General features: G+C 41.6%; 1 protein-coding gene across 3 annotated transcripts in view; it reads right to left on the reverse strand.

Moving 5' to 3' along the window:
* Positions 1-701: 701 nt before the first annotated feature.
* Positions 702-27,138, reverse strand: part of SGMS1 (sphingomyelin synthase 1) — a 202,338-nt gene continuing 175,901 nt past the window's right edge. For all 3 annotated transcript variants that reach the window (XM_075842652.1, XM_075842653.1, XM_075842654.1), the window contains 5 exons: positions 22,782-23,601; positions 20,332-20,449; positions 7,656-7,809; positions 5,927-6,093; positions 702-1,955 (listed from right to left, as the gene is read on the reverse strand). In XM_075842652.1, the coding sequence (XP_075698767.1) occupies positions 1,779-1,955; positions 5,927-6,093; positions 7,656-7,809; positions 20,332-20,449; positions 22,782-23,407 (1,242 nt within the window). In that variant the 5' untranslated portion in view covers positions 23,408-23,601 and the 3' untranslated portion in view covers positions 702-1,778. The remainder of the gene's footprint in view (positions 1,956-5,926; positions 6,094-7,655; positions 7,810-20,331; positions 20,450-22,781; positions 23,602-27,138) is intronic.

Here is a 27,138-nt window from a genome sequence, read left to right on the forward strand (position 1 = left end):
TTATTAGCAGTTCAATTTATTCACCACCCGAGGACCGTTTCTTTGCCTGTAACCATATGACAATACTGAGTTGCCAGATTACAGGGTAAAAGTTTATCATAGGCTCTTTAGAATCTAAACAGCTGGTGTCTTAACACTGTGTTGCCAGAGCACAAAGACAGGAAGTGTTGTCATGAGGACACAGAAACTTTCCACAAAGCCAGTTTCAAACGTCAAACACGAACTGACTTCTACCAGAAATAAGAGGAATGGACATTTTTGGATTTCCCATTTTGCAAACATGCTTCAGAGGTTTTTATATAGATTTCCTGTGAGTTCACCTTTAAACTTAATGAACTCCACCCAAAGCCAAATTTTCATAGACCAGAATATTTTAACACAAAATCATAAAGGATTTTTAATAATAGCTGCTTTTCACAAATATTTTTGGTTAAAAAAGCAGCTTTGGATTAAAAAACAAACAGAACAAACAAAAAACCCTGAATATATGAATGGAAATCATAGTCTACTGTTTACTATTTGAAATTTCTTGCTCTGAATAGATCAAATGAAACAATAAAATATACAATAAAGTGTGTTCTACATGTGTGAATGCAAAAAATATGTAACATATATATATATATATATATATATATATATGGATAGATATCTGTATATAGATAGATATCTGTCTATCTATATACAGATAGATATCTATAGAATTTCTTTCGAAATAGTTATGGAATACTTTATTTAAAATTAAAATGATTTAAGACTGCCTGCTGACCATACAATCAAGACAAGGAAGGCACTAGAAACATTTACAAATCTCTCTTCCAATTAGATCTTCTCCGATATGTAAAAATCTTTAAATGTTATCTTTATCAACATCATTTCGAAAAATAAAGGTAGGAAATACTTAAAAAATTCACTTTACAACTGAGTATTTTTTTGTACTTTCTGCCACCGTTGCTAAAGACTTTTACAAAACCATACTTACTAAGCCATTCATTGTCATTTTTTCGTCGTTAAGAGAATTGCTGAAACCGGTACAAAGAATGGAGAACGAAAAGCTGCAGTCCCACATAAAATAAAAAATGTATAAATATGTCAAAAAGTAGAAAAAAAAAAAAACAAACAACAACCACAACGACGAGGCTCTACCATGACATGAACACTTGACAGTGAAGTGATGAATGCACTCGAAGCATAATGTGATATCCATAATGATACATACGGTTACTTGAGATGTTTCATGTATAGAATTTTACTAAACGCTCTCAAAGACGTAAAAATATTTAAAAAGTTTTTAAAAAAAAAAGAAAAAAAAAAAAAAGCAGCTTTACACCATGGCTCTTCTAGTCTGTGGGACTGCAGCATTAGTTGTTCACATACTTCAAAATCTTTATAGAGACACTGGTTAGAAAATGGCTTAGAGCCCAATATTTAGGGTAAGTGGTATGAAATTGTGTTTTCCCAAGAAAATAATGCTTTCTTCCCAGACATGACTGGAAAAAGACACACGCAGGGTATAAAACCTTACTGGTTTATGCGGTTTCTTCATATACAAACAAGCATGGCTATGGGTAATGTCGTTCCCATGTGTACGGTCCATGATGAGTTGAATTCTTGTTTATTTGTATCCAACGTGGGCCCTTTGGAGAGTAAATCATCACAGTGCTGACCAGGTAAACTAACAGGTCAAGGTAACTTAACATAAAGAGGGATGGTAGGAGTTTGCGTTCATGGCATGAGTTCTTAGCACTTCTGAAACACCGTTTTGCCTTTTGCAGTTGTGGTTATGCTTCATTTATCAGTCTGCTGTATGCTGCCTGCCTGGTAGGCAGCAACGAACAAGGGATAGGCCAATGATAGGACCGAGGTACAACACCATGAACATTCCTTTCAAAGTACTGGAAGGGTCTGTACCACCAGACCCGTGAGAGGAGGTTTAATGGTGAAGCTTCTTTTAGCACCTGCAGGAAAAATAAAATAAAAGGCAGAACATTAATGGATGGAAGTTCTACTGGAATACTAAAAGGTGTTTACAGGTTCCTAAACACACAGAGATCAGACAAAAAGTATCAGTTTTTGGAATGCTTTTTTTTTTATTTATTTTTTTACTTCTGTGGCTCCACAGTGACACGGAGTTGTCCACGATTCACGGTAAAATATCGGCATCGACTTTCCCCGTAGTAAAATAGTTGCAAGAACCATGTTGGATTGTTTTTGCTAATTTTTCAAAGTTCCTCGCAATTTTTGTTTCCATAAGGAAACAATGAAGTTGCCCACGAGTCCTGGTAATGTCACCTTGAAACCCTGGCCTTTGTCAAATTTATTTTGGTACCAATTTGAAACATGTGTGGGGTGTAATAGTGAACTTTCTAATTTATTATTTCTTCTTTTTCTCTACTTTTATTATTTTACACTACTGGGACTAAGGGTGGCAGGAAACACATGACCTGTGCGTTCCCTATATGTCTCTACAGACATAGTACTGGTAACAATGATCTAATGGTAAGTGTCCATTAGATTGGATTACTTACTACTGCTCGATCTACAGAAAAATGCAGATAAAGCACAGATGGAGGAGATCAATACAACTATGCCAATTTGCCTCTTTTATTTTTTATTTTATTTGACAACATTTTCTAAAGTGAAAAGTAGTGGTTAACACTTCCAGATACGACCTGGCATTATTCAGTAGCTTATAGGAGGAATACAGAATTACTACAGTGGTTCTTCAAACTAGCCTACCTGTGCCACCTTACCCAAGGAAATCGTGTAAGGTCACGAATGATGTCGGTTTCCACCGCACTTTATTTTTTCAACTTTTGAGTGATCAATATGACAGCCCAATTCTAGTAATTGTAAATCGCCTCATGGAACAAACCATTCCATTTTTATGTTAACTTACATTCAAAGGGCGGAAAACAGCTAGAGATTGAACTGAATGTTTAGAAAGCAAGGTCCAAGCAGTGTACAGCAGTAGCAGAAAACCGCCTACTAGACTACATGAGAGCGGCATGGGCTCCGATACTGTGCTAGTCTTCTCCGGACATCAGGTGGAGGGGATGTTATAGTCTAGGTAGTCCCCGTGCAGCCACCTACTTCCAACGGTTGAATGGATCAGCAGGGAACAAAATTAGGAGTGTTGTGTTTACGCCACTCATCTGAATTGTTCTCCACTCAAGAGGATTCAACTGAGGAACCTTTTTAGTGGAGCCAGAGAATTACGCACCCGCTAGATTTTACACACAGCCTGCATGGCTCCTACAATGTATCCAGTCTTATGTATACACATTAATGTCTTGTATATTTAATAAATTCCTCCACAGAATAAATAAAACAAAAAGTGACACAAGGTTCCCACAATACAAACACATCTAGTGAACTGAAAAATAAAAATGAGAAAGTTCAGAGAAACTCATGCCAACCCCTCCTATAACCTTATCAAAATAGACCAGACAGGACAAACCACATTCCTTAGAGGGAAAAGACAATTGAGAACTTTTTGTGCAAATCAATGACATGAATCAATGAGAACTGAAAAAACACTAACAAAACGTGATACAAATTACTTAACCCAGAAGAGCAGCTACTTTATGAACAAAAAAGAAAACCATTGGTGACCCATATCTAAGCTTCTGGCATAATAGAGTGGGGACATGGGAGAGAAGGAGGGGGTTAATAACAGTGACAACTCAATAACCAGATTTCATGGGGAGTAATGATGGCCACTGACATTAGATGGCTCGGCTGAGAAAGCAGGTTTATCTTAAAGGGTAAGAAGGAATAAGTTGCTCCCAGGGGAATAGATATTTGGACACCTTGAAATTGTAAACGTCTGGTCATTCTTTCCGCCGATGTGTATGGAGGCAACCAAACAGTCCCCTGACAGATCATTGACCTATCCCACTAACATCTGTGTATATACAACTTAGAGTGGATCAGTCATCATACTATGCTTCTCTGTTTAACCCCTTAATGACCACCGATACACCTTTTCACGGCGGTCATTAAGGGGCTTTATTTTAGGCAGACGCCTTTTCACAGCAGCCTAATCAACGACCTGCATGGGTGTCCAGTGCAGGCTGGAGCGGGGGCTCGGCTGTCGGATGACAACCGGGCTCCTTCTCCAACAGTAGCGATCGAAGTTTACTTTGACGGGCTAAACGGCCGCGATCTAAGTCCGCAGTCATTAGCAACCGCTAAATTTGATTTGTATACAGAGGGAGGGAGCTCCCTCTGTCACGCATCGGCAGCCCGCAAATGCAATTGTGGGCATCCGATGGGGTGCCATGGCAGCCAGGGGCCTAACAAAGGCCCTCAGGTCTGCCCTGGCTATATACCTATTAGGACGTGCCAGAGGCACGTCCTAATAGGCAATAATGTTCTGGTATACAAAGTATACCAAAGCATTATATCTGCGATCTAAAGGTTGCATAGTGAAGTCTCCTAGTGGGACTGAAAAAATAACTTGAAATAAAAATTAATAAAAAGGTACACATTAAAAAAAAAATAAAGTAAATTAAGCGGATACTGCAAATGATTACCTATCATATGCATGTAAACCAATCAATATCTATCTGTATATGTAAATTTTTTTGGGTAAATTTCAATGAAAAATAAAAATTTAATGTTTCAAAAAAAAAACAAAAAAATATTTTTTTCCCCATAAAAAAGTGGATTTAGTAAAAGTGTAAAGATAAAATAAAAAGTACACATATATGGTATCCCCTCAATCGTAATGACCCAAAAAATAAAGTTAGCGTATTATTTACCGCGAGGAGAAAGCCTCAAAAAAAAAAAAAAAGCAATGCAAAAAACTGCAACATTGACATTTTTTCCCATTCCCCCCCAAAATATAATAAAAATGCTAATCAATAAGTCCAATGTACCCCAAAATGGTAGCAATGAAGTCCCGCAAAAAACAAGCCCTCATATGGTGACATTGACAGAAAAATAAAAAAGTTATGGCTTTTGGAAAGCGGCGATGCAAAATAAAATTATTTTAGTTCAAATGTGTTTTTATTCTGCAAAAGCAGTAAAACATAAAAAAACTATACATTTGGTATCGCCGTAATCGTACCGACCAATAGAATAAAGGTAGCATGTTATTTACACCGCACAGTAAACTGCGTAAATGTAAAATGCTTAGAACATTGGCTAAATTGCGTTTTTTTTTTATATCCTCCCCAAAAAAAAAAAGTTAATAAAAGTTAATTCAAAAATTCTACATACCCCAAACCAGTGCCATTGAAAAATACAACTCATCCTGCAAAAAACAATTCCTCATACAGCCACGTCCACGTGAAAATAAAAAAGTTATAGCTCTTTGAATGTGACGATGGAAAACCTTGCTTGGTCATTAGGGCCCAGAATGCATGCAGGGGGGAGGGCTTAAGGGCAATATATCATGGGGACAGATCCGTTATATACTATTAGCCTAAATGGCAAAAAAAAACCATTGTGCTATTTGACTAACATAGCCCAGCAAAGAATACAGCGGACTCCGTTATGAGTGCGCTGAATTCATGAGGTGGCTCTTACCCAGTCCTCTTCACCAGTGACTCATGCAGATAGATGGCGGCCTGGTGCAGATTGACGGCCACCCTACTCAATCACTTGCGATAGGGGAGGGGTGAGCGCTCAATCATTAATACAGCGGACTCATAAGAATGGTTAGGTTTATTAGCCAGACAGCCTAATATTTTTTTATGCCATTTGGGCTAATAGTAGAACGATCCTGTCCCCATACGATTTCTGCACTTAGACATAGCATCTTCGTGTGAGGACAGATCCACTTTAAGGCCTTAAAATAGAGTAATCAAAACACTGAATTATTCTCTAGACCAGTAATGTGCATATATTGAAAAAACAACACACACAGAGTATAGAATATAAAATAAATATATATATGGTTTATGACAAAGTGAATACTCACTTGCTGGTTGGCCATAGTATGGTACCACCAGAAACACCTGGATGTGATATAATAAGCGACGACGACATCTACAGTGTAGTGGTCATGTGCTAAAAGAATACAGAAGACCCCAACAACGCTGAGGAACCAGCAAATCCAGTGATACCACCAGAAACGCCGAGGAGAATCTATTGAAACAAAAAGAGCTCCAATAAGGTCAAAGCAATCAAAAGCATTCAGATGTACTATTCAGCTCTAAATAACAAAAATTCACGCAAAATTGACAGGTTTCCAAAAAGCTACAAATACGGTTTATCCAGGGGTGTAACTAGTAAAGACTGGGCCACATAGTAGACTTTTGACTGGGCCACCCCCCCCCCTTTGTAGATAGTCCCACCTGTACATTCTGCCATACAGCCCCCCTGTAGACCGTGCCATACAGCCCCCCCCCTGTAGACCGTGCCATACAGCCCCCCCTGTAGACCGTGCCATACAGCCCCCCCCTGTAGACCGTGCCATACAGCCCCCCCCTGTAGACCGTGCCATACAGCGCCCCCCCTGTAGACCGTGCCATACAGCCCCCCCTGTAGACCGTGCCATACAGCCGCCCCCCCTGTAGACCGTGCCATACAGCCCCCCTGTAGACCGTGCCATACAGCCCCCCCTGTAGACCGTGCCATACAGCCCCCCCCTGTAGACCGTGCCATACAGCCCCCCCCTGTAGACCGTGCCATACAGCCCCCCCCTGTAGACCGTGCCATACAGCGCCCCCCCTGTAGACCGTGCCATACAGCGCCCCCCCTGTAGACCGTGCCATACAGCCCCCCCCTGTAGACCGTGCCATACAGCGCCCCCCCTGTAGACCGTGCCATACAGCGCCCCCCCTGTAGACCGTGCCATACAGCCCCCCCTCGTAGACCGTGCCATACAGCCCCCCCTGTAGACCGTGCCATACAGCCGCCCCCCCTGTAGACCGTGCCATACAGCCCCCCCCCCTGTAGACCGTGCCATACAGCCCCCCTGTAGACCGTGCCATACAGCCCCCCTCATAGACCGTGCCATACAGCCCCCCTCGTAGACCGTGCCATACAGCCCCCACCTCGTAGACCGTGCCATACAGCCCCCACCTCGTAGACCGTGCCATACAGCCCCCACCTCGTAGACCGTGCCATACAGCCCCCACCTCGTAGACCGTGCCATACCGCCCCCACCTCGTAGACCGTGCCATACCGCCCCCCTCGTAGATTGTGCCATACAGCCCCCCCATAGACCGTGCCATACAGCCCCCCATAGACCGTGCCATACAGCACCCCCTGTAGACCGTGCCATACAGCACCCCCTGTAGACAGCGCTATACAGCCCCCCCTGTAGACAGCGCTATACAGCCCCCCCTGTAGACAGCGCTATACAGCCCCCCCTGTAGACAGCGCTATACAGCCCCCCCTGTAGACAGCGCTATACAGCCCCCCCTGTAGACAGCGCTATACAGCCCCCCCTGTAGACAGCGCTATACAGCCCCCCCTGTAGACAGCGCTATACAGCCCCCCCTGTAGACAGCGCTATACAGCCCCCCCTGTAGACAGCGCTATACAGCCCCCCCTGTAGACAGCGCTATACAGCCCCCCCTGTAGACAGCGCTATACAGCCCCCCCTGTAGACAGCGCTATACAGCCCCCCCTGTAGACAGCGCTATACAGCCCCCCCTGTAGACAGTCACACCCCCATTGACAATGATAGTACAATTACTTACACTCTTTTATAAACATATAGGTCAGTGTTAATATGACTGTGTGGCCACTGTACAGATAGTCCCCACACATGGTGTGAGATCCTGTGATTGAAAGTCCACCACCTGCGATCATCTTTAAAATCCTCCTGAGCTGAGCCTCCCAGTTGCCAAAAAGCTAAATAAAAAAATAAAAAAAAGTTTGGGTTATTTTACAATGTGATTATTTATCTTGGGAAATCAAAGCAAAAATAGTGTATAACTAAATAGTGAACACACTTTAATTCTGGAATTATTTTACTCCCGCAAGCATTTAAAAAAACAAAGATGAAGAATCTACCCAAGATTTGATCGCTGCCCACTTGTGAAGAGAATTACAGCACTAACCAAGTCCGTACTATAAACTATTACAATTACACAGCATTCATCACACCCCATCAATGACAACGGGAGTACCTGTGACAGGGGGGCAGGGTTACAATGACAGGTAACACCTCCATTATAAAGCTGGAGGAAAATGGTTAAGGATTCCCCAATGACAATAAGTGAAGCAGCTAGCTCAACTCCTTCCTCCCTCCCTGCACAGTGACCGCTGCACAGAGCATGCCCACAACACTCTCCCATAGAAGTCAATGACTTATTTCCAGACTACAGGTTCCTAAGGTCCATGTGGCTGCTGTAAATCATCTCTCTAAGTGCTGTTAACAGAGAAGAGCAGCTGCTCAGACAAGATGGCTGTCCATTTAATCAAGTACAGAACGTAGAAACAAAGAAAATCTACAAAAAAAAATAAAAAAAAAATAGAATATGTACCCGTATCCAATTTTAAAATTAGTAAAAAAAAAAAGAAAAAACAAAAACAAAACAGCAATATTAGGCCCCAAATAAAGTGCACACCTCCAAGCCCGTACATACCAGCCCTTGTAGGACCGTGTCACATTTTGCATGGGCTCATAGGGTTTATATTGCGCAGAATTTGTGTTATCCCAGCCATATAAATATTAGCCCTGGCCACCAATTAATTATTTTGTCTGTTCTACCCCAGCTCTTTATACTTTTGCATCTTTACTGAAGATTTTTGTACCTGAGTGATTATCACCAGAAGCGGTGTGGAAAAGGTAAGGTATTCGATGAAGAGTATACAGTTAAAAATAATAAATGTGTCTGTCCTCAAAGATTTATACTCATTTATGAAAGGGTTAATCAGTAATTGTGTGTTAGTAGTCACAAGTTCAGCTAATGTACGGGAGGATGTACTAGTGACAAGTGCAATGAGTATCCAAACTACATGTACTACATTTCATTGTAGATTTGTATATATAAGCACTTCCTTCGTATCTGTGACCACTGGAAACACACAAAAAGCTTCCGTAATCTGAACAAACACACCAACCCCACTTGTACCGCAGTAACAATGGGTGAGGCTGAGCGTGACCACTACACAACCTCTGTGGTGGTGGAAAACGCCCTCAAACATTGACCAGCTCCGGTATAGAGCATATCTAGCATTCTACAAGTAATCTCGGGCCTCCATCCACTTATTGTACAGAGCTGCATATGATGTCATCTCAGATTTTGTCGACAGTGACATTGTCGTGTTTTGCGGTAGGTTACATGTCACCACATTGACCCCCATTAAACGTGATGTCGCAATGCAGCATTGTGACCAAAGTCTCCAAGTAGCCCTAGACTTATTTGCATGCTCAGCTGATCCAATCATACATATGCTTATAGGGGAGCTGGGAGAGATAATTCAAAACCGCTAACGATTGGCGCTAAATTTCACAAACCGGATTGACAAATGCAGATGTTCAATATCAGTAGCTCCTCCAAGACGACCAGTAATGTAGTTCAGATCTATGGTAATTTTCTCCTTTTGTGGGATTTCTGCTCCCAAAGCCTTATTCACACGAACGTGTGCGTTTTGCGCGCGCAAAAAACGCTGTGTTTTTTGCACGTTGCAGTTCGGTATGTCATAAGTGTTTGCTGCGTGGCCTCGTGATTTTCACGCATATGCCATCTTTATGACAAACGGTTTTGATGTTTACAACGAGAAATGAACGAAGTGGTTTTATTTTTGCCTTCATTTCTTGATCTACTGTTGCGCGAATCACGCGTGGCACACGCAAGTGCTTCCGTGTGCTGCTCGTGATTTTCACGCACCCATTGGCTTCAATGGGTGCGTGATGCGCGAAAAACGCCCAAGTATAGGACATGTCATGAGATTTACGCTGCGTGAAAATCACGGAATGTCTGAACGGCCCCATTGACTTACATAAGTCCGTGCGAGGCCCTTTGATTTTCACGGACGTTAAACACGTTCGTGTGAATAAGGCCTTTAGAGAAAAATAGGACTTGTAAAAATGAGCTAGTCCTGGATTCCCCGAGATCTTCTGTACATAATACCATTGGGCAAGAAAATGACATCTAAATCAGAGAACCCACCATTGATATGTATGTATAACACAAACGGTAACAAATTCGATCCCTTCAAGACCGTATTCTTTGTATCAACATCTGCCGACCCACGAAGCAGGAGCAATAATATACCAGCACTGATCTAGCTACCCGAAGAAAATATATAATAAGGGAATGGCTATTTAAGCAATTCTCTATTTTTTTTCTAAACTGAATTTATACAATAAGGATAATGTAGATGAAGGGATGAAGAGCTGGCTATGTTCACACGGAGTATTTTGCCGAGTTTTTTGACGCGGAAACCGCGTCGCAAAACTCGGCAAAAATGGCCCGAGAACGCCTCCCATTGATTTCAATGGGAGGCGTCGGCGTCTTTTTCCCGCGAGCAGTAAAACTGCCTCGCGGGAAAAAGACGCGACATGCCCTATCTTCGGGCGCTTCCGCCTCTGACCTCCCATTGACTTCAATGGGAGGCAGCGAAAGCGTATTTCGCGCTGTTTTATGCCCGCGGCGCTCAATGGCCGCGGGCGAAAATCGGCGTGCATGGAGAGGAAAATCTGCCTCAAAGTTCCAAACGGAATTTTGAGGCAGATATTCCTCCCCCAAAATACTCCGTGTGAACATAGCCTTAGTCTGTACTCTAGGACTTGCAAAACAAAATTATTATTTTTTAATTAATAGCAAAAAGTTCAGATTTCCAATCAATGCTATAGCAATTAAATGTCATAATACTAATTACATTAATTGGATGAAAAGTTCACCCTAATCAAGACCAGAAATTATATTCTTCAATACGGACGGGTGCGGAAAAAAAATATCAGAAGAAACCCGGAGGAGAAAAAAAAAAAGAAGCCTATACCTGTGCATGTCAGCATTGACCAATACAGATGCCTCATCATTGCTGAGGTAGTGGCACAATTATGCCCAATAAAATCACCTTAAAAAGTCAGTACATGAGCTGGCGTCTCTGCCCCTCTCCAGATGGCTCATGCATTCCGATTCCTTTCAGTGTTCGGCGGTGGGTTTATAGAGGGGGCGCTGCCACCTATACTCAGCCCATGTGGGGCAAATTGATTGCAATGTTTATGGCCATTTATTGGGTACATTTACACCCACTAGATCACTGGTGATAGGTACACCTGTTTTGGTGACATTACAAGGATAGCATCAGTTCAGGGAGAGTAATGGAGATTTTTATTCCCCTGCATTGTGGTTTTTTATTCTTATAAACAAATGGGTTTTCCGACTGAATGCCAAAGTGCAATACTCCCATTTATTAATGCCAGGAGCCGACATAGGCAAAAACAGCCTCTTACTGATCTAGCGCGCACAATATAACCACCGTTCAGAGCAGCAGAGCGGATCGACATTGGACCATATTTCAGCTAGAAGCAGGGTTATATGGGATCTATATTGGTAGACATCACTGCGGACTGCATCACAAAATTGATCACCTGCACTGAAAACTGCGTCTTTGTCAAGGATGACACTTGAATGAGAACGAGAGCTGCCAGGGCCCTGGAGAGCAGTTTGGAGTGCGTTTCACATGTTATGAGCGCTTCTAAAGCAATTTTTCCCTAGGTCCTTGGGGATAATACACAGCCTGGCTGCGCTGTAATGAGATCCTCACATAACCATGGGGTCCACAATTACAGAGAGCAAGAAGTCTGTATACATATACAGCATGTGCTAGACACGGCAGTGATGTTGTATGAACGCCAATTACTTACAGCAAGAGTAATGACAGGCAGCCATGGCCGGCTAAGCCTCATAGTAGCACTGAAGGCTGCACTGGTCTCATTCTGGAGGACGCAGTGTCCGTGAAACCACCCGATACCAACATGATAGTCTTTACACCAGCGCCGTACTGTAATGTGACGTAGGAAAAACTAACAGTCTCCTTGCATTACAGGATGGGTCTGTAGACAAACTTATTGGCTGTTTCTAATGACGACCAGCAGAACTGTGAATGCAGCTCTGGATTATGCCAGCTGTAACTCAGAATGTGTGCAAAATAAGTGGCACAATGTATTATCAAGTACTTAACTTTTTATATAGATTATGGTCTCAAGCACACCGATGCATTGCATGGCTCCATACAGCATGCGAGTCGTACAGAGCCATAATAGGGCACGGAGACTTGTGGCCCTACTGTACTTTTGCACTGTATTACGGATGTATTCTACCAAAGCAGCTGAGAATATCTCCATTATATAGTCCCATACACCAGCACACAAGTGCCTACAGCAGGGACTCTGTGTGCCACCATGCCCATGGCTGTGCCCTACATATATCTATACATATACACACATAGTACCTCTAGATTTCATTAGGCTGGTTTCACATAGGGTTATGATTTGTAAAATGCAGAAATACGATAGTTCAATAGTTCTACAGATGTAAAACCCCTCAAAGATGTGGTAATGCACAGGTCTCATTAACAAGCGGTTTGCTATACAAAGGTAATGGGTAGGAAATGTCACAAAAATACAAAGACCACCAAGTGCATGATGTACCGCACCTTACAGCGGAAACTACAACGTGTGAATAGGTGCTCGTAACTTCCTATATGCGTGGTATAGTAGATTATATGAATATACGTTGACCAGCTAGGTTTTGGATCAGTGCTATATCCGGATTGGCGCACAGTTGTGCTTCTACACACTTGAAAATACGGGTCTTGCAGGATTAAAAACCTGCCGTGTCCACTCCAGTAAGGGTTAAGCACAGAATACACTGCTGGTGACATACAACTACTATATACAGGTTAGAGGGGACTTCCTCCTGTGTAGCCTTGGAAACCATGTAAATGAACAAAGCGATCATGACCTCACTTTTGAGTCACGGTTTCATTTCTGCGTTCTCTCCAATAAATTTCCTCTGCTCTGTTCATCTTCATTGTTTGAAAGTGACTCGATTATGTAGTAAGGTTATGTAGTCGCCGAGTCTGGGACTCATTTTGTATTAAGACGAAAATTAGCTTGGAGAGAACTTTATTAACTATAAAAGTCAATACTTTTTGGGAGTCTGCAAAAAATTTGCAAGTGATGACCTAAGGCCGGAGTCGTTTTTTAGACTCCATTCCTACTGGTAAAAATGTTAAGATCACGGATAGGAAAGCAAAAAAGTACAAGACAAAAAAAACCCTGTTAATAGCCGTATCGAAGAGAAAATGTATGTATGAATAGTATCTCACAGCAGAATGTATCCCGCCTGCTGGTAGTTATCATTCCCACTTATTTACATTGTGTTCAGATCACTGCATACATGTGCGACGTTACATCCTGGAACTTATGTCTACATTACGGCTATCTGCATGGACGGACACGCCAAGAATATAAATGTACAAGCTTTACATCTATTCCATCAAAGGGCGAGTGAAACGAGAAGTAGAACCTTACAAAATACCATTGTGCAGCTCACATCCTTCCTGATCCAGAGGGGGATTAATATTCCTCAAAAAAACCCGAAACATTTACTTTGGATTATACACCCAACAAAATAATGTTATTTCAGAGACAGACAAATGAGTTACAAAAGCAAACAAAAAGGGCTAAACCTTAAATAATACAACACAAGTCTAGCACATCTATAGGAGGGGAAGACGGACACAATGACCTCCCTAACAGTTGGAGCAAAGGCGGACAAACATAGGTACAACCTGTGCAGCTGCACAGGGGTCCAGCGGATAAGGGGGCCACTGCACCATTGCAAAGCAAACATCAGTGCTAGGGACGGAGATAATGAATGTTACGGCTTAGAACTACTGGTTTATGAGAGATTAGAGAGCAAGGGGCCATATACTGTCCTGCTCAGGGCCCCCTGTGGTTTGTGTGCGGTAAAGAGTTTGAGGGAGAATTTTATTCGAAGATCTGACAAAATATTAAATCAACCATTCGATATTTGAGTTTCTCACAAAAAACGTAGCGTTTCAGTTTCACACCAGAGCAGGAAATAAAGCATTTCTGCACACAGACGGTGTAGAGAACAAACTGAACAAGAAATCACTTTTTATAAATGCCTCCCATGGAAACAAACTGAAGGATGCGACCATTACGCCTCATGCACACGACCGTTGTGCCACTAGGGCCTTTTTTGACGGCATCCGAGTGGCACCCGATAGTCTTCACGGACCCATTCACTTTAGCGGGTGAATCGTGTCTGTGAAAAATGATCCGAGTCTCCGATCCGAGGAAAGATAGGACAAGTAGTACAGGAGTTTTCCTTCACATTATGCAGTTCACGTTCTAGGCACAAAGTCTAATTTTTATTACAACTCACAATAAATATCTACTATCCTATACCTGGTTACACAATGGGCTCAAGCTCAGTGCCAAGTCTACTGTACAAGTTAAAAAAAAGCATAATGTGTTATTTTTTCTAACTATAAGCCCAAAAATTCTGGAGAAAAAACCAGGGTATAAAATAAGAAACCTACACAACAAAATGGCAAAAATCACGTAGCTAGCCCAAAAATGTTTTAAAAGTTAAAGCCATTTACCAAACGTGTGCGAAAAAAAACAAAACGTGCTTGGTCATGCATCGGTTAAAATATATAAAGAATCATTAATACATGAGCCCCAATGTGAAAAATCTATTCATCCTGGTTAAAACTTATCACGTATAATATCAATAGTGGAAATCGGATTAAAAATGATTAAAATGAAGGTGAAACAATGAAAATCATTTTGCTTTAATTACATTAACGGCAATGTCGATGCAAACCACGTAGCTCCCAGATTGATGATCTACGTACATAATTGGACTATCACAGCTTGTTAATAGTTAACCAGGAAGTTGCAGAGTACAATGTATGACCCGCTCGGCTGCAATCACTGACTAAAAAGGTCCACTGATCAATTGGAAGCCTCTGAAATGGATTATTGATTCCAGGGTCACTGCGGTCTGTAGCATATCCCATCTCAGAAGTAACAGTGAGGGATGTCCCCGGTAATACCTGGAACTAGGTCAAAGTCTTTCATGTGAGAGTGTCGAAGGAGGCTGTAGATATGGTCAGACGGGTGCTCAGACAAGGGAAGTTTTGTTACATACTTCAGGATCAGATCCATAGCATACAGTATAGTGCACTTTCCCAGTTCAGTCCTATTTATTTCACTCATTAAAAAAATAAAAAATAAAAAAAAAAATAAAAAATAAAAAATAAAAAAAAAAAAAGAAGAAGGAGGACCTGTCACTAGGTCATATAAGTTGAACTGGTTAATGGACCTGAATAGCGCGGTCTCACTGATTCCAGCGCCATTTTTGTTTTTATCCCGGATCCCCCCCGTTCCAGAGATATGGCCGACTGTTGTGTTGGCTCCCTATAGGCTAATTTTCTGCAGTTCGCCAACAGGGTGGAGCTAGCTTCCATGCCTCTGATGCGGACCAATAAGCACGAGGCAGCTTGAGGGTAGTGCATGTTTTCGACCTACAAGAAATGAGCATATTAGGGAGCCAACTCAAGTGGGAAATATCTCTGGAAAAGGGGGGTCCCGAGAAAAATAAATAAAATGAAAGCAGCGCTGGTTTCAGGTAGACAGCGCTATTCAGGTCAGTAAACCAGTTCAAATTATATGACAGGCCCTCTTATGAAAACACACACACACACACACACACACACTGAAGTTCCGGACACACACACTGAAGTTCCGGACACACACACACACACTGAAGTTCCGGACACACACACACACACTGAAGTTCCGGACACACACACACACACTGAAGTTCCGGACACACACACACACACACTGAAGTTCCGGACACACACACACACACACTGAAGTTCCGGACACACACACACACTGAAGTTCCGGACACACACACACTGAAGTTCCGGACACACACACACACACACACTCACACACACACACACAGAAGTTCCGGATATGGAAAAGGTGACAACAGTTCGTATACAGAGCCGGGGACTATACATTGAACTTATTACCATACAGAACAGCGTCTTGTAGACTAGACACCGCTCTCCTAATAAACTTCGCTGCAGGATTATGCAAACACTGTAAATGCTAATCCTACAATTTAAGAAGTCAGCCGTTCTTTACTCACACTAAAACCGCACATTGTTCTCAGTTTTTCTTGTAATAAAGAAACTGCGTGAAAATCTGAGATTTCCAGAGGCCACAATTTACCAACACCATCCAGCTGCGCGTGATGGAAAGAAAGGCGATTACTTCATCTCTAATTTCCTGTTTTGTCCTGTCCATATTTACTAGGAGGTTAAACTGCTAATATCACCAAACCATTTACATGCCGAGAGCGGCTGGAAATCTTAACCATGAGGGAAATGATTTGGTTTTCACGGACACTGTCAGTTGTTGGCTAGAGATTCAGTGTGCCAAATCCTTTTTTAATTGTCGACAGCAAAAAAACTTGTTCTATAGTAACGTCTTGTGTTAAAGCAAACAGTGCTGACTGGCAAATTTTGGCCACGGAGCTAATGATTAGAGGACCTCACTCTGGCTACTGTTCAGAGAACAAGTACATTCATTGCATTATGAGCTCTGCTGTAAGGCTGTGTTCACACCTGCGTCGCTATTTCCAATGCTGTGCTACATCATACGTGCAGAACGATGAGAATAACGGGAGTGCTCATCACATCACGTAGACCACCGGATTACTGTAGTTTTGCAGGACAACTTGACGCTACATGCTGCACTATACGGACCAGTAAAAACGACGGCATCTGTGATAGAGGCCCCTAACAAAGCCTCCGACACACATGTAAACAGGACCTTAACATTGCATCAATAAAAACTTCTGATGGGGATGTCCTCTGCTGGTCCTCATGGGCCTTGTTGTGAATAAGACCTGTTCTGTCACACTGGTTGGCCAGTCTTAGGGTATGTGCACACACACTAATTACGTCCGTAAGTGACGGACGTATTTCGGCCGCAAGTCCCGGACCGAACACAGTGCAGGGAGCCGGGCTCCTAGCATCATACTTATGTACGATGCTATAAGTCCCTGCCTCACTGCAGGACAACTGTCCCATACTGAAAACATGATTACAGTACGGGACAGTTGTCCTGCAGAGAGGCAGGGACTCCTAGCGTCGTACATAACTATGATGCTAGGAGCCCGACTCCCTGCACTGTGTTCGGTCCGGTACTTGCGGCCGAAATACGTCCGTCAATTACGGACGTAATTAGTGTGTGTGCACATACCCTTAGGGTATATTCCCACGGCCTATTTTCGGCCGTTTTTCGGGCCATAAACGCCCGAAAAAACGGCCGAAAAATTGGAAGCAGAATGCCTCCAAACATCTGCCCATTGATTGCAATGTTAAAAAACGGGCGCATAAAAAAAACGGCCGCAAAAAGAAGTGCAGGTCACTTCTTGGGACGTTTTTGGAGCTGTTTTTCATAGACTATTGCAAACAGCTTAAAAAAACGGGCATAAAAACGCAGCGAAAATCGTGAGTGGCATTAAAAAAAAGTCTGAAAATCAGGAGCCGTTTTCCCATGAATACACCTCTGTATTTTCAGACGTTTTTGAGTTTGCTTGTGAACTTACCCTAACAGTGCAAAGCCTTGAGGTTGTTACACCACCAACAGTACTGAGGCCTTATTTACACGAACGCTGCGCATCTCGGACATGAAAAACTGCAGTTTTTCACATCCAAGGTGCATCAGTGTTCAGCGCTGCGGGACGCAATGTCACGCATCCCATATAGTTGAGAGTCTATGGAGGGATGCGTGATGCGCGAAAAGAACGAACATGTTCTATTTTCGCATGGACCCTTCACACGGTACATTGAAACAACGGCTGTGTGAACAGTCACATTGAATTACATAGGTCCGTGGGACGGCCGCTGTTTCAACGGCCGTCCCACGGACGTCTAACACGCTCGTGTAAATAAGCCCTTAAAAGGGGTTTTCCAGCCACTAAAAATGTATGGCCTATCCTTAGGATAGGCCATCAATAGCTGATGGGTCAGGGTCCGACTCAAGGGACCCCCACCGATCAGCTGTTTTAAAGGGGCTGCAGCGCTTCACAGGAGACTACGGGTATGTTCACACACAGCGTAAACACTATGGAAATTCCAGCTGGATTTTCAGTGTGGAAAGTCTGCAGCATTTTCGCAAGAGAAATGGACTTGCTGCAAATTGAGAATCCGCACCGCAAGTCTTAACTTTTCTTTTTTCTGCAGTGTGTGGATGAGATTTGCTGCAACTGTAATACGCTGCGGATTTTCCAAAATGAAACTTGTTGCAGGAAAACCCGCAAATAATCTCCCTCGTTTACATACATCTCCTTAGGGTTAGGTCACATACGGCAGATTTTGTTGCCGAAATTTCTGCGACCGAAAATCAGTTCCATTCATCTGTATGGGGTTGCTTCTGCAGCAGGTGCAGGAATTTCTGTAATCTCCACTCAGATGAATGCAACTGATTTTCAGTCGCAGAAAATTTCTGCAACAAAATCTGCCGCATGTGACTGCACACTTAGGCCGGGCTCCCACGTAGCGTAAACGCTGCAGAATCTCCGCAACCGAATTCTGTGCGGAAATTCCGCAGCATTTACAGCAGCAGCAAAGTAGAAGAGATTTATTAAATCTCATGCCCACGCTGCGGCAAAAAAAACGTAGGGGGGTTTATAAATCAAGAAACACAGCATAATAATTAGACAGCTGCCTTTTCATGGTGGCACAAGCTTGGCAAAACGTTTTGAGAACTGAAATTTGCTATTTTCACTCTTCCGAAAATAAGTGTGCAGAGGATTTTGAAAACACCTGTGGGGTCAACATCCTCACTACACACCTGGGTAAATGCTTTGAGGGTGTAGTTTCCAAAATGGTCACTTTTGGGGAGTTTCCACTGTACTGGTACCTCAGGGGCTTTTTAAATGCAACATGGCGCCTAGAAACCAATCCAGGACAATCTGTGATCCAAAAGCCAAATTGCGCTCCTTCAATTCTGAGCACTGCCATGTATCCAAACAGCAGTTTATGACCACATATGGGGAATTTGCATACTCGGGAGAATTTGATTTACCAATGTTGGGGCGCTCTTTCACCGTTATTCCTTGTGGAAATGAACATTTTGAGCTAAATTTACATCTTATTGGAAAAAAAAAAAAATTTCACTTACACGGCGCAATTCTAATAAATTCTGAATAAAACCTGTGGGGTCAAAATGCTCACTACAGCCCTAGATGAATTCCTCAAGGGGTGTACTTTCCCAAATGGAGTCACTTCTGTGGATTTTCAATGTTTTGGTACCTATGGGGCTCTGCAAATGCGACATGGTGCCGAGAAACCAATCCAGCAGAGCAAAATCTGCTTGCCAAATGGCGCTTCTCATATTTTAGGCCTTAAAATACACAAGGTCCTCCTTAGTTTCTAGGGCCTGTGTTGAAGTCAAGTAGCACACTAGTGATTTATAGGGGTTTCACTGAATTGGTACTTAAAATTTAAAAAAAAAGAAGAAGATCTGGAAAACGTTCTTGAAAAAGTGAAACAATTACTGCTAAACTCTCCAAACATCCTAAAAAATTAAAAGGATGTTCAAAAAATGATCCCAATATAAAGTAGACAAATGGAAAACGTTAATTAGTAACTGTTGTGTGGTATAACAATCTGTCTTACAAGCAGAGAAAAAAAATTGTGAAAAGCGTTACGGTAATTCTTTTCATATTTTCAATAAACGTTGGTGTTTTTCACAAATAGAACAATGTATCGACCAAAGTTTACTACTAACGGAGCACAGGGTGTCAAAGGAAAACAAACGTAGAATATTTTGGATAATTGGAATCCGTCTAGAGAAACCTTGTGCTTTTCTAATAACAAAAAGTGTAGCTTCATGACGGCAACCCATTTTTGAATAAAAGCTGGCCAAGCGATAAACTGATCGACGTGGATCTGGCTTCTCCAATTTCATGCAGGGAAAATCTAGAATTATATCGTGACCCGTCAGATACTAGACTTGCAAACAAAGCCCAATAATTTCTAAAAAAGCGCCTCATAAAAGTTGGTAAAGAGCCTGAGGTCTGTGAATGAACAGTGAATGTGCCGGTGCTCAGGCTATTCTCTCATTGGTAGAAACGAACCACATGATAATCTACAGCTCCAATTGTCAATGCTCTGGAAACGTTTGTCTAGAGAAGTCTAGTGGTTGAACTGTAAAGTGACGTGCAGAGTAATATTACACCAAAGCATCATTTTGGGCAGGACATGGTGAAGTCACTTTTTCTGCCAACGTACACAATAGTGATTACTATAAACCACTGGAGAAGAGATTTAAATCGGGAAGATACCACTTACCTTTGGAGAACAATTAAAATGCATTCCAGGAACCGGCAGTGTAGTAACATACATAGTTATACATCGGTACAAGTACAGCGTTCCAACTATACAAAAATACCTGCGGCTGATAATGGACCTGTAAAAGGGAAGAGACAGTCATCAGGGCATTTTCATCAGAAAATTATCAATAAACATGCAAGAAACAGAACACAAAGTATAACATCTGCTCTACAGAAGTTTTTCCAGATTCAATCTGTATACATACGTAAGAACATTCCCTTAATCTGGCATGCTGAATTATCAGATGGAAAAAAAAAACCATAACATTGACTGGTAAGGGTAGAGAGCCACGAGGAAGACCGTCAAAATACATTTTTTATACGATCGCCTCCTAATTTAATTTCTGCTCAATCTTTTGGTTCTGGTCATGTGAAATTCAAGACGATCAGTCCTGTGCTGGAACCAAGTGCCAGAGGATGTAAATGTCTGACTACAGCAAGTTATGCTGCCTGACTTTACACAGATGGTTACGACAAAATACAGTAGACTAAATGGGCAAGGTAACGGAGCCGTGTAGGTGAATATATCATGCAACGCGAACCGAAGTGATTGACTAAATCCTCCCCATTTCTCATACAAAGCGGGAGGATTGGGATCGGAGGATGGGCAGATGTCTCGCCAGTGGTTGGTCTCGGTACATTATCTTGCTGCGTAACGTTTGGATTTAGACCACTTCAGGTGCCAACTGGACTTCAGAAGTCACACAATAAAGCCTTGGTATTTTGGTTAAGCACAAAGCAAGATTGATTTTTGCTTAAAGGGAGCAATGGCCTAAGTTCTCTCTCTATACTTTTCCTCTGTGTTGGATACACTCAATGGCAAAACTGCAGTGTCAACTTGGCATAAGGACTTTCTCAGTCAACAGTTGGAAAAAAAAAAAAGGCATCTATATTAAAAAACTTTTATAGACAAAAAAAATAAAAAAATTAAAAAGATGGCCACTTGTTTTTTTGGGGATTTGGCCAGCCCTTCAGAAACCCCACCCATCACAAGCAGCAGCAGGTACACAGATGGGAATACACAGAAGACATTCTTATATTAGCATTGTATAAAAGGAGATCTGCCACCAACGGTATAGACGCAAAGTAATAAACCCAATGTGACTCGTATCCCGTGTTGCTGTGAGAGTTTGTTGCTTAATATGATACAACTTCTCCTAAATGTAGTCATGGTGAATCAAAACAGAAAACTACTTGGAAGGAATTCATAATATAAGTACCGGTATGTCATAAAGTTGTTATCTTTATATTACTGGCATGCATTACGGTGTTTACCCAAAAATTATCTGAAACGCGAAAACCCCAAAATACTGTCAACTACTCAGAACAGTGAATACACTTTCTAACTACTTTGGTGTCACTTTATGTGAAGAACAATTCTGAGTAAATAAATGTGGACAATTTATTTTGGCTTCCCATTTTCACGTGCTATGACCCGAACAGCACAAAAAAAAAATACCAGCATGAAAACCTGCACCAAAATCTGCATTTGTTGCATGAGCATTAAGCCGCGGATTTAACCACTGCAGCAAAACGTATAGAATCTACTCGAGATTGTCTATGCTATATGAGAATTCGTTTTGTTAAAACCTTATTCACCTACATTGTATTGCACTTTGTAGATGAAACTTGGTGAGTGAACCCAGCCTCAGTTTCTGTAGTTTATTAGTAAATTGGAAATAAATGTAGTCAAACATTTAATAGAAGGTTTTTTTTTCTTTTTAATATGTGGCTCTCGAATCACCAAGGTTTGGGACCTCTGGGATATAGCATAAACGTCTGATTGGTTGGGGTCTAATTGGAGGGATCTGTATGTGTGTCCATTCTACAATTAAATGAATGGGAAATTCGGAAAAAGATATGATTCAATATGAATGCGCCGCCTACAAAGCCAAGGTATGACTTTAATCCCTCTTACAACGCTTATTCCCAATCATTGCCCTGCGCAAACACTCAAACTCTCGTTCATCAGCTAGTCTGCTCATTTATGTGGCCGAAAAAATGGTCGCAAGTCGGCAGCATATGTTTTTGTGTAAACATGGAGATGTGCTGCTGACATAATAGAAATGTATGGGGATGAACGATCATAACAATCCCTAATCACCATACAGAACCGATCATTGCTCCTCGTGCAAGGAGCAAACAAGCGCTGATCCACCAGCTGTCTCACTGATCAGCGCTCGTTTTCACGGCAGGACCCTAAGATTATAGTACTAAACTACGAGGAATGCAGACGAAGATATGGGTTTGTTGGCCATCAAACAATATTGTATGAAAAATCCCAAAAAAAATTCAAATCTGCTGATATTACAAAGGTGGGGGACAACCGTACTAAGCAAATGGTGCAACTAATGGAATATTGTAAAAGCAATTATGTTCATGATCTCAAAAGCATAACTTTTTACTTACTTGTACTTTAGAAATAACCATTGGAGAATCCATAGTGCCACAAGAATCATTCCATTAATTTCACATATGGAGAAGGCCCACGCAACCCGGTCAAAATGATCAAAAAACACATCCGGGAGTGGACCTTCCTCGGTCTTAGGAGGCACACGTTCATGTACAACAGATATCATCACTGTGGTGAGGATAAAACAGCAAAGTGCATAGAGGAAGGCTATAAAGGTTTTAACCCACTCATTAGGAAAAGCCAGGGAACGATCCACCTCAGGCATAGGAATCTTTATCATCTCTTTTCGGACTCCATTTGGCATCCCATTCTTCTTGGCTTTGCTGGTGAAACTATGATCATTGGCGTTGATCTCATCTTTGATGCCAATATGTCCGTTTACATGTCCATTCTTATGTTCCTCTATGTGGTTCTCAATTTTCAGTGTCTCGATCATCTCCAGCAACAGCCGTCCATTATCAGATGATACACGTGACAAGGGCGGCTTCTTAAAATCATCTTCTTTCAACCTGAGCAATCCTTGGCCATTGAGGGCTTTAAAGGTCTCAGAGTATTCTTGTAGACCTCTATTGGTCAGCCAGTCAGCAACCTCCTTGGGTGACCAGTAGATTACTTCCTTCATGGTCCAATTACAGCTGTTTTTGTATATTCTACACAATCCAATTATAATTGTAGAAATCCGGCAAAAATCCTTTTCGTAACTTTCTCATCCTGTCTCAGACGTAGCTCTATAGAATTAAGGATCTTGTGTATGAATGGGAACACTTTACATGACTGCCCACGTATGGAGGCATATAATGACCGACTTCCGGTTAACTGGAAATAACAAGAAAACAGAACAGTCAGACTGAACATAAAAGACACTACTACAAGGGGTTAAATTAAGAGTATTTCATTGAAAGATTAGGTCTTTCAGCTTTACTTACTAGTATTACTTTATTTGCCAAGCATGCTCATTTGTAGGAACCAGAGATATATTATTGCAAAGACTAGAGGTATTGGTTACTCTGATTTCTACGACCAGCTTAAAGCTTTGAAATTGTATGTTCAAGTCGTTCTAACTCACCATAAAAGACATTAAAAATGGTTTTCACATGGGCTTTTATCACCCCTTTTTTCTATTTACTTTTGGTAGATTCCATAGAAACATCTCATTATGATGGCCTAAAATTCGAGACTGTAATTAGATTATGGAGTAATTAAAAAAAAATGTAGGGAATATACCTAACAAAAATTGATATATAGCTATTATATAGAATGGTAATTACTTAGGAGTAATTGAAAAGGACATGGCCCGTACGCACAACCACATTCAATGTCATTAGGTGCAGTTAACGTGAAAAAAAGAACCTCATCGTTCTCCATTTATATTTATGGACGGCGGGCGGCTTTATATATCTGGAGACACATGGGAAAGGTGGATTCCCTTTCAAAAAATTTAGAAATTCATGCACCTGCTGAAGAAACAACTGCATTCAGGTGAATGGAACAGATTTTCAGTCGCAGAAATTTCTGCCGCGTGTGACTGCCCCCTAATGTTCACATCTGCCACCCAATTTCAGTCAGTATTTTGAATGCGGCTTTTAAAACGCAGCCAGTTTTTGAGGCCGACTTAACGTTTTGTTTTTTCTTGTTGTTGGGAACTTTATTCAGCTGTAAAATTTGTGGTGTCTTTTTTTTTTGGCCAAAAAAAAAAAAAAAAAGGAACAAAAATCACATTAAGTGGTCTGTGGCATTTTTTCCCCAGACACAGCACGCTCTGGATATGGTGTTTTTTCAGGCTTTTCCCATAGACTTCTCTATAGGACCCTAGCATGTACAAAATGACACGAGCATGTACCATCAAAAATACCACTAAAAACGCCTGGTGTTTGAACATGCATTTTTTTACGCAGTTTAAAATGACAGAAAACCATAATTACGGATTAAATTGGGGACCCATTCGTTTCTATTGGTCACGTACACCTTTCTGTACATTTAAGGACGGGTGTCCAGGCCGTACAAATGATCCACAAGTTATAGAACATGTCCTATTCTTGTCCGCAACCGCAGTCTATGGGCGCTTCCGTCCGCAATTGCAGACTGCTATGGATGTGTATCCGTAGGATCCGTATTTGACAGTAAAAAAACAAAAACATACGGTCGTGTGCATAAGGCTGGGATTTCACATGACCTTTATTGGCCTGCGGGGCGCATTTAAACCGCGACGTGAGACCCCAGCCTCAGGTTGTATTAACAGGTAGTTTTTTTTCGGAATAGAGACAAAACAGGGCGAAGAAGAAAAACAAAAACTGGTTTTTGCAGCAATTATGAGAAATAAAAAAAAGAAACATGACTATTGTAAATACACAGGTTTTAATGAAGCAATCTCATTAGCATAAGACTCATAGCCGATAACCGCCTTCTACCCACCTAGACACAAATATCCTCTCACACTAATCTGTACTAAGCCAAGATTCAGGTCCTTTGTGCACCGGCTCCTGGTTTAATCAGTGCCACAGTATTAATAAATGCCACCTCTGTCGCCAGCTATGTGAAATACGTTGATCTTTATTTCAATAGTAATCACCCGCGTCCTTTATCAATTAGTTCATTACACGGAAGTGAGACATGACAACTAACAAGCTTTATAATCGCCCTAAACAAACAAGGACTGGTTGGATCAGTATTCTGCTGACGCTCATTTATTCATGTAAAATATGCCACAGAACATTAAACATTAACAAAGGCACTGTACCAGCCTCAGCCGAGTGCCACACATGCCATGCACACTGCAACCACCTCAAGTGTTCTTCATTCATAGCTTCCTGCCAAGCTTACCACAAGAATAAGCAGTTTATTTTTCTTCCTCTCTGTGTTAGAGCAACATAAAGGGTTTCTATCACCATTAAATATCATATTCATTGCATAGATCCTAAAAAAAAAAAATGAACAATGTTTGCCGTTTACATGCTGTTAAAAAAGAAAAAAAAGGATCCAGCGGAGAATTATGAGATTTACTTATATAGTATGGCGCCACCTGGTGTTTAAAGTGTATAACAATGTGAATGTCCACCTAATGAGCTGACTGCTGGTGGTCACACATGCTCAGTCACTCCCCCCACAGCCCGATCTCTGCATAGTGATTCTCTATTCACTGCAGAGCAGCCAAAAGTAATAGCTTTCTGCCCTGCTTGTCAGGGAAGGAGCAGAGCTACTGCAGCTTGTTAGGACAGTAAAGCTCAGCATCCTAGCAGCTGATATGAACCCTGCACATGACCACACATTCTTTATATTTTATAGTAGTATATTTTATAGTATAAAATCACTACCCTGGATCCCATGTTACCTATCTGCAGGGAGAGTAAAAAGGGACTATATGGTTAGGGACTAGTATAGTGGGGAAAGGGTCTCCGAGCAGAATCAGTCTCCTTCCAGAGAGGGAAGGAGGCGGATTCTGTCAGAGCTCCTTCCTTAGCAGCACAGATTAGCAACAGCAACAAGGGGGACACAGAGAAACAAAAAAAAATTATTAATAAATAAAAAAACAGATGGATTACTATTTTGGAATTTAACAGGGCAGTCATTGCATTTTTTTTTTTTTGAAAAAAAGGTTTGGTGATTTCCTTTATATGATTTTTTTCCAATGTAATTCTAGTCACGTGGGTGTACGGACATCACAGTATTTATAATGCAATGTATGTATGGTAAAAGGGGCTGTCCAAACTTGTTTAAATACAGTTAATTGTATTTTTCATTATGCAAATTTCTGATAAACCCTTTGTCTCAAATCCTTCTCTGCTTGCCGTCAGTGAATATGAACTTTATGGTTTAGAGATTCAGAGGCCAAAAACCCATCCTGACCTATGCCTGCTACAAACTGTGCAGCTGTGAGAAATAAGGACTAGGACAGATTGAGTTTTTAGTCTCAGAATGTAAATGATGTTTTCATTCATGGAAAGCAAGCAAAGATCTTGAATGTGACAAGGAATGGAAACAAAATATGTGAGATCTGCAGAATTTAACCTCACATAAACATTATTTATACAAGACGGCAACTAATAAAATGTAAGTTGTAACCAAAATGACACCAGATTCCTACATAAAAAACAAGTGTGCTCCGAGAACGAGCACATTTATCACTCACTGCGGTTTCTACAACTGGTTATATAGAGGCAAGATTTTATTTTTTGGTCTTTGAAGTCACCTCTGAGGAAGCCAACAGAAGTGAGACCGTGCACCAGAGAGACAGTCAAATTCCACAATACTCTAAAGGCTGTTTTACATGGGTCAATGATCAGGCAAAAAAGGCGCTCGTGCCAGATCATTACCTGTAAACACAGCAGCGATCAGCTCATGATCAAACGCTCATTC

Source organism: Rhinoderma darwinii, chromosome 11 (assembly GCF_050947455.1).
Source record: "Rhinoderma darwinii isolate aRhiDar2 chromosome 11, aRhiDar2.hap1, whole genome shotgun sequence".
NCBI classification, from domain to species: Eukaryota; Metazoa; Chordata; class Amphibia; order Anura; family Rhinodermatidae; genus Rhinoderma; species Rhinoderma darwinii.